This window comes from Lissotriton helveticus, chromosome 6 (genome assembly GCF_964261635.1).
Source record: "Lissotriton helveticus chromosome 6, aLisHel1.1, whole genome shotgun sequence".
NCBI lineage: Eukaryota > Metazoa > Chordata > Amphibia > Caudata > Salamandridae > Lissotriton > Lissotriton helveticus.
This window is the reverse complement of record NC_136067.1, coordinates 438,152,001-438,169,930: the sequence shown is the minus strand read 5'-3', so window position 1 is coordinate 438,169,930 and position 17,930 is coordinate 438,152,001. Positions and strand designations below refer to the sequence as shown.

Here is a 17,930-nt window from a genome sequence, read left to right as displayed (position 1 = left end):
CCGCACTGATGGCAGGGAAATTTCTTCATAGCCTCTTCCCTGCTCATTTTGGGCCGGGGCTTGCCTCCTCCCCCTCCCCCAGGGCCTTCGTTCTTAGCATTTTTGACCATGTTACTCAACTGCTTTTCCTGCTGTTCTGCGAGCTTCACCTGAGCCCACATCACTTTTTCCTTGAGAGCCTTTTTCTTTTCTGCCATCTTGTCCTCGCAGTACTTTGCGTACCGCAGGACCTCGTCTACCTTTTTGGAGTGCCAACATATTTTGTTATCTTTTATCCACTGACAAATTTCAGGTCTTAAACCATTTACAAACCTGTAAATGAAGTGCGTCATATCCTTCATCTCGATGTTATCTATACCACTGTACGTTTTAAACACCTGCAACAGCCTTTCATAATAGGAGTGCACTGTCTCCTCTCTTTCCTGCGTTGTTCTATCTATCCTGGTCCAATCAGTTTCCTTAGCTGGCACCTTTAGTTTCAGATGCTGAATTACTTGTTCATATTTTCTTATCACTTCTTTCGATGGTTCCCCTGTTTCTTTATCTCTTGTGTACTCCTCACTAGGCCAGGCTATGGCTATTTTACACTCGGTCCATAGATCGACCGGGACCACAATGTCGAAAAACCCATCCAGGTCTTTCCACAGGCATTTTTGCACCTTTACGAACCTTTCCACTTGCCGGTACCATTCAACTGGCTTCTCGCGCAGTTTCGGAAAATCGTTAGTAAAGGACACAATATCCTGTCTGGACCATGGAACATGCACATACCTCCCACCTGGTACTTCACGCATGGGGCATAATGTTTCAGGCTTGTCTACTTCTCGAAAAGGGAACTCAGGGGTAGCTTGTCTGGATCGAGCCTCATCTTTCTTTCTTGCCCACCTGCTTCTCCACCTTTCCACGTCTCCCCATTTTTGCAAAACTGCAAGCAATTCTTTAATCTGCACCTTCTTCCCTGACACATTCAGGTTTTCTAAATCCTTGTCTGAGAATTCAGCTCTGTAAGGCTTTTGTAAGGGCTTGGATCTTGAAATATCTACCCCCATACTAGCTGCGGTGTCTGTCAGCTTTTCGTGGAGCACCCTGGTACTTCTGGTAAGGCTTTTACACATGAACAGCAATTCTTCTTCAGAATAGGTGTTTAATCTGTCTAACCCCACATTTCCTGCCATCAATTCCTCTATTTCTACCCTCAGCTTATAGAGGTCTAAAGGTTTCGTTTGCGGAGCCTGTTTTTCTAAATCACGACTCCAATTTTCAATCTCTTCTGGCGTTACCAAGGAAACACTCCTAGTCCCTGTTGCTGATTCTAATTTAATTTCTTTCGCATCAAAAGGATTATGCCTCTTCTGCATTCCCTTTCCGGTCTGTTTGTTTGGTGGATCCAAGAACACCACTTCGGACTCGCACTCACTGGACTGATCGTCTATCAGTAGGGGCTCTTGCCTCGGCGGGGCCATTATCGGGTTCATAACTGGAGGGTTCGAACTTCCTTGACTATTCCCATACAACGGGACTACTGGTCCGATCGTTACCGGAATAGTCAAAGCTTCAGGACTGGTATTTAACTGGGAGATTTTCTGAATTATTTCTGTTCTCTGTCTAGCTAGGGCCTCTTGCTCCCTTTCATCTAGTACTCTTCCTAATGTCCGGTCAGGTATCATCTGTGGGGTCAGGTGAGGGGTAAGACTCGGGGCAGTAGGATGCGTTTCACTTGGTCCTCCACCATAATTTGGTTTTGGGAACAAAGTTCCTGTGCCAAATGACCTACGCTCTTCCCCATATGGAGGCTGCAAAAAGGGTACTCCTGAACTTACTGGCTTTTCTTCGTTTTCATACAGAGGTCTGGGAAAAAATGTTCTTTCACGGGAATATTTTTCCTCTGAGCTCTCGGGCATTCTAGGATATATATTGCGTACCTCTGCGGGTCCGGGGTTCTCAAAATAGGGCAACACCTGGCCACCTCCCCCCCTACATAGGGATCTGTCTTCCTCCTTAATAGATGGACGCTGGGGATTCTCTCCTGCACTGGAAGGTCGGGCTCCCTCATTATAAGGGGGCGGACTTCTCGTGAAGATGTCATCTAACAATTCATCGTCTGACTCTCCAAGGGCTCCCCAATGCTTACATTTTTCTGTCTTTTTCCCTTCCCCCGAAGGGGTACATGCTGGCATCATGGGAAACAGACCCTCAACAATCATGCTCTGTCTCCACTGTTTCATCCTCTTGTCCCTAGTCTCCTGTTTCAGCCTTGGGTACCACTTGGTCAGACCTTTGTCCATCCGGGGTTTCTCTCTTTCAAAAGCCTCAATCTCCCATTCCTCTAATGCCTCATACTGCGTTAGTCTTGGTCTGGGATGTAATTCATTCATACGGGTTCTCAAATTGAATAAAATTCTGCCATTGAAAGTACCGTCTAACGGAAAAGCCAATACTCCGTCATCTTTTGTGTACCTTACCCAATTCTCCAACCACACACAGGTATTGTACCCTCGGTCAAACATCATGAATGAGGCAGGAGTATTCGGTGGCGGGATAGTAACGCCCTCTCTAGATTTAATCGGTTTGTCCATTTTGAAATAATTCTTTACCCTATTTACAAGGGACATCTTTCTCTTAGATCCGTACATAATATCGTATCTATTAGCTTTCCACTGATCCCTTTCAAACCCTTGGTTTCTTGGATCGGGTCTAGTCTCTGGACAATACGAGTGCCACATACGATTTTAACGCTTAACTCTGTTTACAAATTCACCTCCAATCAGAACGCGTCTTGTAATTCCGTGCGACCAATGAGGTGCACGCGTTCAAGTATTTTCGGCCAATGGGTGCGCGGCCCCTTCGTGAGACTGTTCTCACGCTCCGGCGCTTCACCCCTCCTTTACAATTCCAGCCCCGCTACCCGCCCGCTGCTTCTACCAATCCCAGCGCAGCACGGAGTGACGTCAGAGGCGCTTCGCGACTGACTCCCTCCCTTCACAAGGTAACGGAAACTTTCTTTCCTTTTAAAGTGCTCAGTGCTTGGTTATTTTACAACAAATACACATTCGCCACAGTGCTCAAGTGTCTAGACAGGATAGCTTTGTTTTACTGCAAGTAAACTACTTCCATTTACTTTTCACGCGCGGCGGGTAGATCTCTTCCGCCTACCCTTCACTCTAGCATCGGTGCACCTGTTATTCCCCTAAACTCATCCACTTCTATCCGGGATATATCCGAGTCTAAGGTTTCCCAGCGGACCCCTCTGCTTTCACCCTAGCTCCGAGGAACCTGCTACTCTTCCGATGTGACCCTTACTAGGTTACGCCACTATGGGAATTTTGCCAATGAACCTTGTTACTGACATTTATTCACACATGTATTCAGAAAACCCTAGTTAGTGCTTCCCGGTTATCCTAACCTGCACCTAACTTTCCTTAAGCCTGTGACCTCAGGACAATGGATTCTATTCACCACTTGCCCTTTCAATTCCCCGGGGAGTTCGGACAACAAGAAACAATACGGTTTACAAACGCATGGATTAATACATATAACAATATAAGAACAAGAATAATAACAATACAACAATTCATGAATTTCAGCAGCGTATTCACAAGAGAGTGATCGGTTCTCTCGGAACAGCCGCTCTTATAGCAGCATTAATGTACTAGCAGCTACCGACTTAACTAGTCTAACTAATCCTGCCTAACCTTTAGCTAGTCCCTAACCATCCTCTGATCTACCAGAAAACTGATAGAGCGCGCGAGGTCACCCAGCCAATGATTCCGCCGTTTCCGGCTTCAGGGCCCATATACTTTCAATTCACACTACTCATTGACAGGGCGACTTCACGAGCTGCTACCAATTGTGTGTGTGTTCCCTACTGTTATTACTCAGTGTACCCGACTTACCATCCACCGACACGGGTGCCTATGACTTCAATGGATCAGGGGCCTAGCTGTAAAAGGAAAGGCAGCAAATGCAATTTCAAATGACATTCAATACTGTTGTAAATGACCACGGACAACTGGAAGTTTTAAAATGTTTATCTAAAGTTCGTTATCATCAAGCATTAAACTTACAAGAATAAGGCAATCAATAACCAAGATAATGAAAAGTACATAACTATAGAGAAATAAAGTCAGGGTAATCATTCAAATGCATTTATGAGATAAAGAGATAATACTATGCATTCAAGGCAAGGAGTTTTCAGACAGTTTAAGTAAGGCCGTTCTAGACCATATCAGAAAATGACAAACTGCAATGCAAAATATGATTTCCAAAAGGTAGGATAGCATAGGAACAATTTAAAATTATATGCACTTGACTTTATGATTCAATAGTTTGCGGCAAAAGCATGGAAAAATCAACATGTGCAAAGGTGTGTCTTTATTTAAGCAAAAGACTGAAATATAGAAAGGTGCAAGTTTTAAAGAACTTAGAGCAGTATTTACCTAGACTGGTGTGGAAACCAAACCCTGGCCACGGGTCAGTTAAGGACAGGAAACCCTCAAGGAAGGATACCCCTCAAAGGACAGCAGGTGCAGAATGGACACCCCGGACAGGACAGGATACCCTCAGATTAAGAATCAGGACAGGACCCTCAGGACAGGACAGCAAACCCTCAGGACAGGACCGCTCAGGACAGGACCGCACCCGCAGTTTGGAAGCAACGCCTGCGCTCCACCCTCTCTGCAGCTATCGATCGAGACCCCGATTGGGTCAGCGAACTCCCAGCAAAGTGCTTCGCCAGCACTTTAAGGTTCAGTAGAACCTTAGTCTATGGTCAATTTCGGACAGAGTGCTCCGCAGCGCTCTGTATCTTCAGTCACCTATTGAGTACGATGGGTCAGTGACAGGTCAGCTAAACCAGACAAGTCGGACAATTTCCCTAGGTGAACCCAGGGTAGATATACAGTTTTGGGACAGGGTACCACCCCCCAAATGTTGCAAAGTGTCAGAATCCCCAATTTCGATTGGTCCTAAGGTAGGCTTTGGGTAACACACCAATCATAACACACTATTTGGATGCCTAATTTGCATCTCTGGGTACCGCCTAGCGAGATCGGGGTTCCCATGAGAAACTGCATAGAAAGACAATAGATATATTACATTGTTTCGGAAAAAGAACATGTGATTCCGTCCTGCTAGGGTTGCAGGTCAGTTCTCAGGAGCATCTTGCCCATCACTGCCAACTGGCGGTGTTCCATCAGCCAAGGTTGTCGGTGCCCCAGAAAGTCGCACATGCCTAGAAGGGACGTCCAAGATGGCTTTTGGTGCAGTTAGACCCCCATTTCCCGCGGTACATGAAAAGTAAGCGAAAACAAATTAATACATAAAAATAACATTATGAAAACACATTATTTGGTTTTGAACTTTCAACTTATCACTACAAAATATACTTAGGCAGTCTAAATATTAGCTACATATAACAGGCACAAGAGCAGTGGCACGAGCAGTACCACGTTACTGGCAAAGCTATGTATTACGCATGCGCATAAATTTCCCTCCACTTCTGCAGACCCGTCAGGACACGTGAGTGTGACTGACGCATGCGCAGTAACTAAATACAAGCGGCGGCCATATTTTACGGACATGGATTAAATGGATTAGGAATACACATAGGCAAGCTTCATAAACTAAATATAACGTTAGTAAGACGTACACTTATTACCTTGTTACACATAAACGAGGTTCATGAATACAGCAAGTCGCAAAATATGCGAAGCTTTGCTTCATCAGATCCAGACTTCAGTCCTTTGATAACAGTCAAGAAGTCCTCTAGAGACATAGAATGGGCATTGCAAAAATTAGCAACTTCAGGCATTTGTGGATTTGCGCTACGTTGGATCGATTATTGTCTCTCAAACAGATGTCAAACTGTCTAGCTTCCCTCTTTATCATTCCCCTCAAAGGCACTTAAACATTGAGTACAGCATGGTTCATGCCTTAGCCCTACCCTATACAACGTGAACTGAGAATTCTGCCCCACCTCATCATTTTCAAGAACGGCCTGAAAGCTTCACTTCTAGTTTGGATACTCATCTAGATTGTCATTCCCCAGTTTATAAAGTACGGTTTGATTATCTGTTCGAGCTGAGTAGAATCTCAATAAACACTAGCAAAATCACAATCATACATTGTCTCAGAAGAGTTAGTCCTAATTTGTCACAAGATTCAGACAACACAGCACCGCAAATATTTTGCATAAAAAAGGCATGCTAGTGCTCACAAAATCACAGCTATAGATATACCAAATAGGTAAAGTAGAGGGTGCAATGCAAAGTTAGAACTATTTTTCTATTACAGTATTATTGTGCTTATTAACCATCATTCACCATCATTGCAACTAGTGTGTGACATATAAAAAGGTAAATTGCAGTTTTTCATATAAAACAAACAAGCTAAATATATGTTAAAATGTTTCTATGAAATTATATATGTTTACAATCTATTTCTATCAGAGATCACCCTAGATGGGGAGCTTCAAACACTGCATTGGCTAGGTGGCTTCCTCCAATGTATGAAGATGGAATCGCAGAACCAAAGGGCTGGAATTCAAATTTCCTGTACAATGGCTATCAGTTGCCATTGGTAAGTACGGCAATAATATAATTAATACAATGCTTATTTTTCCTGTTGTACCCATGTTAGATGTAATAATGTAGCAGGCTAATTCAGAAGTAAAGTAGGTTTGACTGGAAAACTATATATTGTACCTAATTCCCAAAAATATATTCTATGGGTGTATTAGGTACATGTGCAGTGTCCCTATTTGCACCATGGTGCACATTTAACTAGGTATGATAGGTGCAGATAGGGGCAGTGTGCCCTCATATAATCAATGTGGTACCACCAGGGCAGTGACACATGCATGGTTACCCGGAGTGGCTCTTTGCAGCAGTAACCTCGCTTTTCACATTGTCGATCACAAGCCGCCTGCTTAACAAAGGGGGCGGGGTCTCTCTGAAGATGCTTGCACTGTTATTTGCACCTCCCTGCAGAAGGCTCTTGGGAGGAAGGTCCATTCCACTCCCTTTACCCCCTTTCAGGGAGCAGCCTTGGGAGTGAACTAACTGTGTGGCACCTCTCTATGGCCCACAGTCAGTGTATGTTCTGACAGCATATTTGCCTTTGGGCCCACGTCCATATTATCCCCAGATAGGAGCTATCTTGTCAGCCATCATGGAGTGGTATATATCTGTTAAGTGAAACCTGTTCAGGGAAAGCAACGGAGGACTATGTTCCTGAGAAGCCGGGATCAGAGAAAGAGCTATAGGACTACTCCTCAGATAGGAGTTAGCATGGCAGCCATCTTTGAGTGATATATAGGAACACAGTGAGCCTGTAATTATTCCGCACCACAGACATCTACGTCACCAATGGAAGACTGAAATTTTGTCACTGTAATATCAATAACCAAGAAAGCACACAAGCTAAGATACCACTTTATTTATCCTCCTGCTACCAGGTAGACATAACAACAGAGGATTGTTAATAATAATAATATACAAAATTATCACTCACAATCATGACAGGATCCCATCTGAAACTGGAAGGAAGGAATTCCCATTTAATCTCATACCCCCCAATCTTTCTAAAAATGCTTCCAAAACTTTTAAGCATAACCTACTTAGAAGTAACCCTGAAACCCTAATCTTAGACTCCTCCCACATCACAAAAAAGGCGCCATTATTAATGACCTTATATTCTTTACTTCTAAAATGTCTAAATGGTGAAACATCCTAAAAAACCTGCTGAAGGTACAGGAAATGAGAAACATACCTTATGGCACTAAGGGCCCGATGTAGGTCGGTCGGTAATGGCCGAAAATCGGTATTTTCGGCCGTTACCGACCGGTATTACAGAAATGGGATGTAGGGGCATGTGTAACCGATTCAGTAAAATTACCGATCGGTAAATTTACCGATCGGTATTTCTACCGAATCGGTAATTATGAGATGTAGGGGGGACTCTTCTGAGTCCCACAAGCCTTACAGAATCGGTATTTTAACATCAAATTCAATTTGATGTTAAAATACCGATTCCGCTGTGCATGCACATGTGTGCATGCACACCTATGCCATATGACAGGCAGACCTGCCCTTAGGGCAGGTATGCCTGCCACATGGGACCCGAGCCTCTTTTGGGGGTGCCAGAGGGTATCAAAGTGACACCCTCTGCACCCTTGTGTAATTCGGTATTTACCGATTCGGTAAATACCGAATCGGTAATGCCCATTCATACCTATGGGCTCAAAGCCCATAGGAATGAATGGGCATTACCGGTCGGTATTTACCGAATCGGTAAATACAGATTTTTACCGATTCGGTAAAAGAAACATCTGGATGCTCCTACATGTCCCCCCTTCTTATTTACTGATTCTTAATTACCGAATCGGTAAAATTTGGTCATTAAGAATCGGTAAATAAGTCCTACCTACATCGGGCCCCTAGATGCTAATAACACCCTATTGAAAACTAAGAGCAACGCTAAGTATGACATGCTACAAAAATGGCACGATCCAAAGATCTGGAACGATTCGACGAATATTTCTCAACCTTGAAGGAACACGTCCTCAACCGCCCTCCCTCTAGAATCCGACCAAATAACAACCCGCAAGCTATCTCCCTACACAGGAATCAATCCACTGTGATGGTAAACTGCATCAATATTGAGCCCCATCATTCAAACCAAGCTGATGTGACAGAAAACATAATCGCTAACAAGCTCCAAAAGTGGAAACAGGAATCCAGTAGCACCATAGCTGTGAGTTACAGCCCGCATGCGTCTAATTCATCTTTACCCACAACCAACCACAGAGACGTTAGCCCTGATTTAAGCTCTAACACCAGTCCCAACCCTATACTAGAAACAGGAATTCGTTTGTAGTCAACAGTATTAGACCAGGACAACTGGAGATGTAGTCATAGGACTGATGGTAAGAAACGTGAAACAGCAACAAGAAACAAGGTTATTGACCCAGTAAAGCCGTACAGTAGCCCCAATCCTCCAGAGTCAAATTATGCTAGCATAACATCAGGGTCAGTCATACATCTTCTTATCATTCCTCAACCTCATACTGAGTCTGAGAAGTGCAATGCACCCCACCCGAATAGGGAGCTCGATAACCTCAGCTTGAAATCCAGCAAGACTGATAAAACCATGCAACTCGCTATCAGAGACATGAAGAACCTGCTGCGACTATCAGAAAAATGCCTATCACAATGGGAGCTCATACAGAAATCCCCCCACGAAACTCAGAAGAAACTCAAATCTATCCCAATGATAGGGACTAACAGACTACTCCGACCCTGAAATCAACTTAATTATCTGACAGACACCGAGTTACAAACGCTTATACGATCCCATGAACCAGCCCACATTACTCCTAATAAGTTAGACGAATACAAGATTCAGTCAGTCCCAGCTAATACATACAGAATAGCAAAGACTAGCAATAGAGTACTAAATTTAAAAAACCTAACAAATGTGATAATAATTCCCAAAAAAGCTAGACTCTTCAATGATTAAACCACAGAAACACATTAGTTGTATTCTTCCCAACTGTCGGTCCGAAAGAAACATGTTGCAGACATAGCCGAACTCCTATTAAGCAAGGAAATACACATAACTATACTAATAGAATCATGGCTATCTGACTCTTCCTCACCATGCCTAGATATATTAGTACACCCGAACTATTGCATTATGAGACTACACAGACCAATCAAAAAGGATGGAGGCATTGCCTGTATACATAGAGCTGACTTTGCCATCACAAAAATACAATCTGACCCACTTGCGTCATGTGAGTATCTTGGTATGTCCTTAAAATCCGCCGACAATCAAATTTGCAAACTGCATACATTTTACCACCCTCTAGGCAATACCACTATATTCATAGACCAGCTGATAGAAATCATAACAGCTTACTCTACCCCTCATTCCAATGATATTTTCTTTGAAGAGTTCAATCTTCATTGGGAGGATCACTCTGACAATCAGATCAAGCTACTCAAAGGCTTCCTTGAAGATCAATCTCTGGTCCAACAATGTTTTCTACCAACCCACTCCAAAGGCTCTATCTTAGACTGGATTATAGCTAAAGAAAAAGCTATAGAGAAAATTGAAATCACCCCATGCGATTGGTCTGATCACCACATCATTACCTTCCAAATATCCTTCACAAAACCAAAAGCTTCCTCACAAGCAAAAAAACCCAGAAAATGGGCTAGGGACACTAGGGGCTCAATATGGATTTGGTCGCAGCACGCTGTGAGATAGAATTGCAACCTCCTAATAACATGGTGGACTTCAGTGACCTCACGAAGTATTACAATAATACAATGTCAGGTATTATGAAGGACATAGCCTCGCTAAAACTCAAAAGGATCCCTGACAAAGACAAAAACACTTGGTTTAACGGTGACCTCAACGAAGAAAGACGGTCACTTAGATTCACAGAACGGAAATGGCGACGACACCCTTCCTCTCCCCATCTATTGCAACTAAGACTGGCCAGGAAAGCATATAAACTCAAAAAAAGACTTTTTAGGGAAAGCAGTGGACAATGCAAAAAATAGACAGAGGAAACTATTGGACCTGCTAAAAGATCAATCCAATAAAATAACCAAATCGGCATCAACTACCACAAAGTCGATTATAAGCATTGAATATTTCTCCTCCTTCTTCACAGCCAAAGCCAAATCGCTGGAGGTGGAGCTCAAAAAAGCAGCTGAAGGCCCTTGTATTACTAAGAGCACCCCAGATGAGGGTCAACTGCAACCAGTTCTGGAAAATCCTAAAAATAATGCAGGAAGGTCAGAATTCAAGCCTATCAGTGACCTGGACATTGCAAAGATCATCTCGACTATTAAACCAAACAATAACTACAACGATCCTTTCCCTGCAAAGTGTTGGTCTTCAATAAACCAATTGCTCATCCTCTCCTCTCATGGACAAGGATCATCAACGCGTCAATGGCACAAGGCTCAATACCGAACTGCCTAAAAACAGGGCAAGTCACCCCAATCTTAAAAAACCCAACAGAGAACCACTCTGACCCCAACAATTTCAGACCAGTAACAAACATCCCCATGCTAGCCAAAGACCTGTAAAAATGTGTACAACAACAATTGAGCCATCATATCTCTGAATTCAATCTGCTGAATGACTGCCAATCAGGATTTAGACTAAACCATAGTACTGAAACAGCGATTCTGCACATCGTGGATGACGCTCTACTTGCCCTTGACAGCAAGGAAACCTGTCTCTTAATCCTGCTCGACCTCTATTCGGCATTGAACACGGTGAACCATGACAAAATACTTGATCGCATGAAAAATAGTATGGGATTAGAGGGTACATTCCTAAAATGGTTTAGATCTTTCCTAGAGAATAGAACGCAAAAATGTACAGTCAACCAAACACTATCAGCTTCGTCCAGAAATGCGATCGGGGTCCCTCCGGGCTCAACACTATCCCCGGCACTATTCAATTTGTACGTAGAGCGACTCACAGAAACCTTACAACGAGCTAACATCTCTTTCCACATGTAAGTAGATTACACACAGCTGTACATCAAGATTACATCAACAGAAGCAATAGATATCATGAACCAAGCTCTAAAGAGTACAATTCATTGGCTAACCAGTAATCACTTAAAGCTTAACCCTCATAAAACCAAATTCCCGATGATTCACCCACAGAAAAGCGCCACGAAATTCCTAGAGTGGACCAACCTGATCACAGCACTAAACTGTATGCCGAAGATTGTTGATTCTACCAAATCCTTGGGAATTATACTAGACAAAAACCTGAATATGCTATCAAATATCAACACAATGGGAAAAAATGCCCGGTTCCACTTAAGCTTCCTCAGAAAACTAAAACACTTCTGTGAGACCTGGCACTATTGGCATGGGTCTCCCTCTTTTTTTTTGCTGTTGCCTCGTGTGGTTTTGCTGGTTATAGATGCGCTGGGCACTGTGCCACTGCTATTCAGTGCCACAGTGCAAGTGCCCCCTATGGTAAATTGATGTATGGATTAGTGACTCCATGATCGGCTGGTTTGGTTTACTTTTCAGACCGTAGTATAGTGCACTGAGTGTGCCCAGGGCTTGTAAATCAAATGCTGCTGGTGGGCTTGCAGCACTGGTTTTGCCACCCACAGAAGCAGTCTGTAAAGTGTGCCTCAGGTCTGCGATTGCAGAGCCTGTGTGCAGTCTGATGCTGCCATGTTGACTGGGCAAGTGCACCCACTTGCCAGTACCTAAACCTCCCCTTTTCTGCACATTAGTCATCCTTATGGTAGGCCCAAGGGCATGGTGCAATGTAGGTAAAAGGTAGGACATGCCCTGGTGTGTGTGGCATGTCCTACTAGTGAATTACAGCCATTTTAGTTTTTCACTATTGCAAGGCTACTGTTCCCCATACACCAGAATGGGCAGTTTGATTATAACATCTTATAATCCTAACTGAAGGGAATAGGTAGAAATTCGAGTTTAGTATGCCTGAACTCAGAATGATAAAATACATATTTTAGTGAAGTTGGTTTTAACATTCTGTGTTTGAAAATACCACTTTTAAAATGTAGGTATTTTCTGCCTCTGCTAGGTTGTGTATTTCTTGTCTGGAGTTTGAGTGACAGGGGCTAGGGGATTCCAGGAGACAGGGTGAGTCAGCACAGGGCTGAATAGAGCTATCTGCATGTAGATTGGTGGGAGGAGTCGCACCTGGGTCTGAATAGGGCTGTGCCTGCCTTCAACAATGCTGGCTCCACCTCATGTGGTACGTCTGATGTCCCTGGCCCACACTGTCAAAGGAAAGTAGGAGTCTTGTCAACAAAGTTCTCCAGGACTGAACAGACCTGGTTTGGACTAGGCACAGACACTCTTTGCCTTCAGAGACAAATGTTTTTGGTGTATACAAGAAGGGACCCAGACCCCAGAACTTTAGATCACTTTTGGGAAACAAAAATAACCTTTGCTGAGGAAAAGAACCAGAGAGAAACTGAAGGAGGAGACTATCCCTAAGCGGAGAGCTGTTTGGGGGATTGGCTTGCAGTGGTTGCCTGACTGCCAAAGAAAGGAGTAAGGAACTTAGTGCTACTTTCATCAACTCGTAAATGATCTCCAAGGGCTTGAAGATAGAGGTTGGTTCCTGCTGAAGTCTCAGGGACAACAGACTTCCCCAACCAGCTCCCCAGAGTTCTATTAAAGTGCCTGCTGTTGTGCTGGGCCTTCTGAGGGACTGCATGTTGCAAGGAGCTGGAAGCGCGACTCACAAAGAAGAAGCGTGATGCTGCCGCAGCCGATGTCATCGCATCACTGGAGAACGTTGTCGCCGCTGTCTCATCGCATTGTCAAAGCGCCTCGCATCACCGGAGAAGAGTGTCACCGTCGCAGAAGACGCCGTCGCATCACCGGAGAAGCATGTCGCAGGGCCTGTTGTGGCTCAGAAGTTTTGCTGAGTCGCCGCACGGCCGTTGGGCATACATGCATCGTTGTCGCATCAAGGAGAAGACGCAATTTTGTTTTATTGCACCGGATCTTCATTGCGTCACGGCATTGCGGGTCGCATCGCCACGGAAGCACATTAAGAAACCGACGCATCACCTCCCCATGCAGAGAAGAACCGACGTATCCCCATACCCTACGCAGCAGTAGGGAACTGACGCATCACTGTTCTTGCGTGTAAGGAACCAACGCATCACCTTCCCTGCAACACTTTTGTTGTATGGCGTTACGCATACAAAGGTACATTGAACATTAAGTGTCGCATTTACCATCTAAAGTGAACTAAGCTAATTCTACCATTTTTAAAGTACAGTATTGTAGATTATTGTTGTTTATGGTCTTGTGTTAAGTCTATATAAAAATATGTATTTTTATACTACAACTTGTGTGGTGTCATTCAGTGGTGTTGTCACTGGGTTACTGTATGTGTTCACAAATGCTTTACACAATGCCTCTAAGATAAGCCTGTCTGCTCATGCCAAGCTACCAAGGGGGTGAGCAGGGGTTATTTTAGGAGTGTACCCCCTTACCCTGACTAGACGCAAGGGTCCCTATTTGTTCAAAGTTACCTACCTCTGCCAACTAGAGATCACCAAATCTAACACCTTTCTAAATAAGACAGAACTTAAAACTGCAGTCCAGGCACTAGTAATATCAAGGATCGAGTACGGTTGCACAACCCTAGCTGGTCTCCCCAAGATTTCAACAGCCCCACTGAAAGCCTGTCTGAATGCAGCCACAAGACTTATAACGGGCTCCAGGAAATTCGAGCACATCACCCCTCATTTGAAATCGCTTAACTGGTTGCCTTATGAAGCGAAAATACAACTGAAAATGGAATGTATTACCCATAAAGCAATTCATTGCAAAACACCAGCATACCTAGCCCGGAAAATATAACTATCAGGAGGATGCCACGTATCCCGGAGTCAGGGAGATTTACTACTGAAACCGCCCCGATTCCGTAGAAAATAACTTACGACCAAGCTTTCTCTGTTGCAGCGCCTAGAATTTGGAACGCTCTTCCCCCTAACATTAGAAGAATATCGTCAATCTCTGCTTTCAAAAAGAAAGCCAAATCTTTTTACATAGTAAATACCACCATAATCGCAACAGACTTGTCATTATTATGGATCCACCATGATCGTATGCATGGTACCTCTCACCAAACATTAACCTCTTCGGGGTACTGTATTTTAGTTTTTTTGTTTTGTAAGTATAATTGTTTCGCAAATAGTGAACAACTACTGATGACTTGGTAACACAATTGTTGATAGATAAACTAATGTAAAGTGCTCTGATAACCCACTTAGGGTCATGTCCGTGCTATATAAAACACCAAATAAATGGCACAGAGGCAAAGTGTTTTCCTCCTTTGCATGGGGCCTGGTCCCCCTGCAAATAGGAGAATGCCCCATTAGGACCATACTGGGGCTATATGTGCTCTGGCGCTGTCTGTATTACAGATAGGGTTCCACAAGCACTTGTGAATTTTTCTGTAATACCATAGTGTCATGGGCTGGCACCTAGCCTGCTTTACAAAAGGGGAAAGAAAACCCCCTACAGCTAGATTTAGTAAATGATTGCACACATGTAAATTGGGGGATGCCTCTTTAGCATTGTGCTGGGGCTGGCGCTAACTGTATCACAGAAATTACTCCTCAAGCCTTTGTGGAGCCTTCTGTGATACCAACGTGCCTCAGAGTGCAGAAAGCACCCTTGAATTGAACTTCATACTGAGAGCAGGTCCTAGAATGCCTAGGAATCTATTGACCTCATATTTCTACAGTGGTTATCTTTGCACCCTGTGCTTGCATATTGTTTGAGGTGAAGTCACTTCTTTCTATTGTTTCCTCTTTGTTAGTGGTAAGCATTCCGATCGTATGGAGGATGCCTCCAAACGTGCTCAAATGAAAATCCTGCTCAAATGATTCTTTGGTGTCTAAACATCGACATTCATGTTTGGATTGAACAAGGATAAATACTGTTGAGCAAGAAAATGTTGTTGAACAAGGAAACATATAGACTGATCTCTTGATCATTAGTGATTCTCTCCGTGATTGGCAGTCAATCTTCTTGTTCTATCTAAAGCTGTTTATTTTCTGTCACTTGATCACCACTTAGATGCACTGCACAATTTCAAGTTTTCATTTGAAGCACCACACCACCACACATAGAGATATATTTGTGTTAATATGCGTATACAAATATAAATCATTAAATAGTTTGACGGTTGTGCATTTTGGATGCATTACACCTATGTAGCATTTTAGGACTCTACCAAATGCTGAATTTTAGTAAGAATGAATTTGCGTGAACAATTGTTTAATTTACTACATATATTTCTGAAATTCTGAGAAATGTAAGTGCACCTCATCAGTGATTACTGTTGCACAGGTTGGTTCGATACAAAATGTACACAAAGTTATACTAACTTAAAAACTGCCTTACAGTGCAAGCTGCGATGTGAGGGATGTGTTTAAGATAAGGGCATGTAGGAAAACTTATAATGAAGCAAGGAAACACAGGATCTCAGAATTGAAAGATAAGGCATGGAAGGATCTCTGTGCAGCTGCTGAGTCCAACGATAATTCGAAATTTTGGGCAGCAGTAAATGCACCTTTCCTTGCAAATGAAAATGAGGTACCAGCAATTGAGGTAGCAATAAGCGAAAAGACCTGGATTAACTTTTTTTCTGGCGTATACGCTAAACAGCAGTCCAATGAGGGTACTCCCAAGAGGCAAGAATCACAGAATCCTGATCAACATTTTACTCCTATTAATTTAGATATCTCACTAAAGGACGTAAATGCCGCAGTTGTTGCTAGCAAGAGTGGAAAGGCGGCTGGTCCTGACGGGATACTGATAGACCTATACAAGTCAAACTTGGAGGTGTGGGGTCCTATTTTAACTAGGGTATTGCAGGGGTGCTGCGAGAGAGGACTTATTAAGACTTGGTCCGAATCCATTATTATTATTATTATTATTATTATTGGGACATTTATTGAGCGCTGCGCTTACGCACACCGGCGTGTCCACGCGCTGAGAGTGGGAGTAGACAGATGACAGGGAGCAAAAACATCACGGGCCCTTATTTGCTATAAAGATAGGTTTTTAATTTTGCCCGGAATCTGGCCTCATCTAGTTCCAGACGCAGGTCCGTTGGCAGTTTGTTCCAGTAAGTTGCCGCCAAATATCTGAAAGACCTGCCTCCCATGCGGGCCTTCTTGATTCTTGGGGTCCTCAGTAAGCCACCCCCTGTTGATCTAAGTGCCCGTGTTGGTATGTAGGCTTCGATCAAATTCGTCAGGGGGACGGGTGCCCTGCCATTCAAAATACGGTGACAGGTACATAGGGCTTTATACTCCACTCTTCTCCTTACAGGGAGCCAGTGTAGCTGCTGGAGGGCCGCCTTAGAGTGCGCCCTTTTTGGCAGTCTGAGTATCAGCCGTGCAGCCGCATTCTGCAGCACTTGCAGCCGGGCCATGCTTTTTTCTGGCGCTCCCAGGTACAGCAGGTTCCCATAGTCCGCCCGAGCTGTTACCAGGGCATGAACCAGGGTTTGACGTGCTTCCAGCGGGAGTAAGTCCAGGACCTTTCTCAGCTTCTTCAGAATCCCGAAGCAGACTCCCACCACCCGATTAATCTGGGGGCCAAAGGTGAGCCCTACGTCAAACCACACCCCCAAATTGCGCGCCTCTAGGCACGGGGTAGGGGTGGGGCCAAGGCAGGAGGGCCACCATGCCGGCGACCAGGCAGACTGGGCTCTCCCTACCACCAGCACCTCTGTCTTGCTGCCGTTCAGCTTCAAGCAATTGTTGGCCATCCATTCGGCAAGATCTTTCATACACGAACGGAAGCCATCGGCAGCAAGACAGGGCGCCTGCGACAGGGAGATTACCAGCTGCGTGTCGTCGGCATAAGAGACTAGTTGGAGGCCATGACTCTCCACGATCGATGCAACAGGCGCGACGTACAAATTAAAAAGGGTAGGGCTCAAGGACGAGCCCTGCGGCACGCCTTGGCCCAAAGGCACCCCCCTAGAATAGCAGTCTCCCTGCCTGACTTGAAAACTTCTCTCATTGAGGAAGTCTTGGATCCATCTCAGCGCGGTGCCAGAGATGCCACCTCTGTTCAGACACTGTAGCAAGATGTTGTGTGCTACAGTGTCGAACGCCGCGCTGAGGTCCAACAAGATCAGAGCCATAGTTTGGCCTGCATCCACGCCCTCTCTCAGATGTTCCGTTGCCATGAGGAGGGCGGACTCAGTGGAATGACGTGGCCTGAAACCAAACTGCGTCGCATGGAGCAGTCCCCTTTCCTCTACGTGCTTCATAATTTGGATATTAACCACCTTTTCCGCCACTTTTGACAGAAAAGGCAGGAGGGAGATGGGCCTCAGATTTTCTAATACCTCGAAGCCTAAAT

The 17,930-nt window shown here is 44.3% G+C and overlaps 1 protein-coding gene across 1 annotated transcript in view; it reads left to right on the top strand.

Annotated features, from left to right (window-relative positions):
- The window catches only part of TPO (thyroid peroxidase), a 1,097,706-nt gene that overhangs the window by 466,930 nt on the left and 612,846 nt on the right, over positions 1-17,930 (top strand). Inside the window, exon 6 of the mRNA XM_078646792.1 lies at positions 6,447-6,576. Coding sequence (XP_078502918.1) covers positions 6,447-6,576 — 130 coding nt within the window. The remainder of the gene's footprint in view (positions 1-6,446; positions 6,577-17,930) is intronic.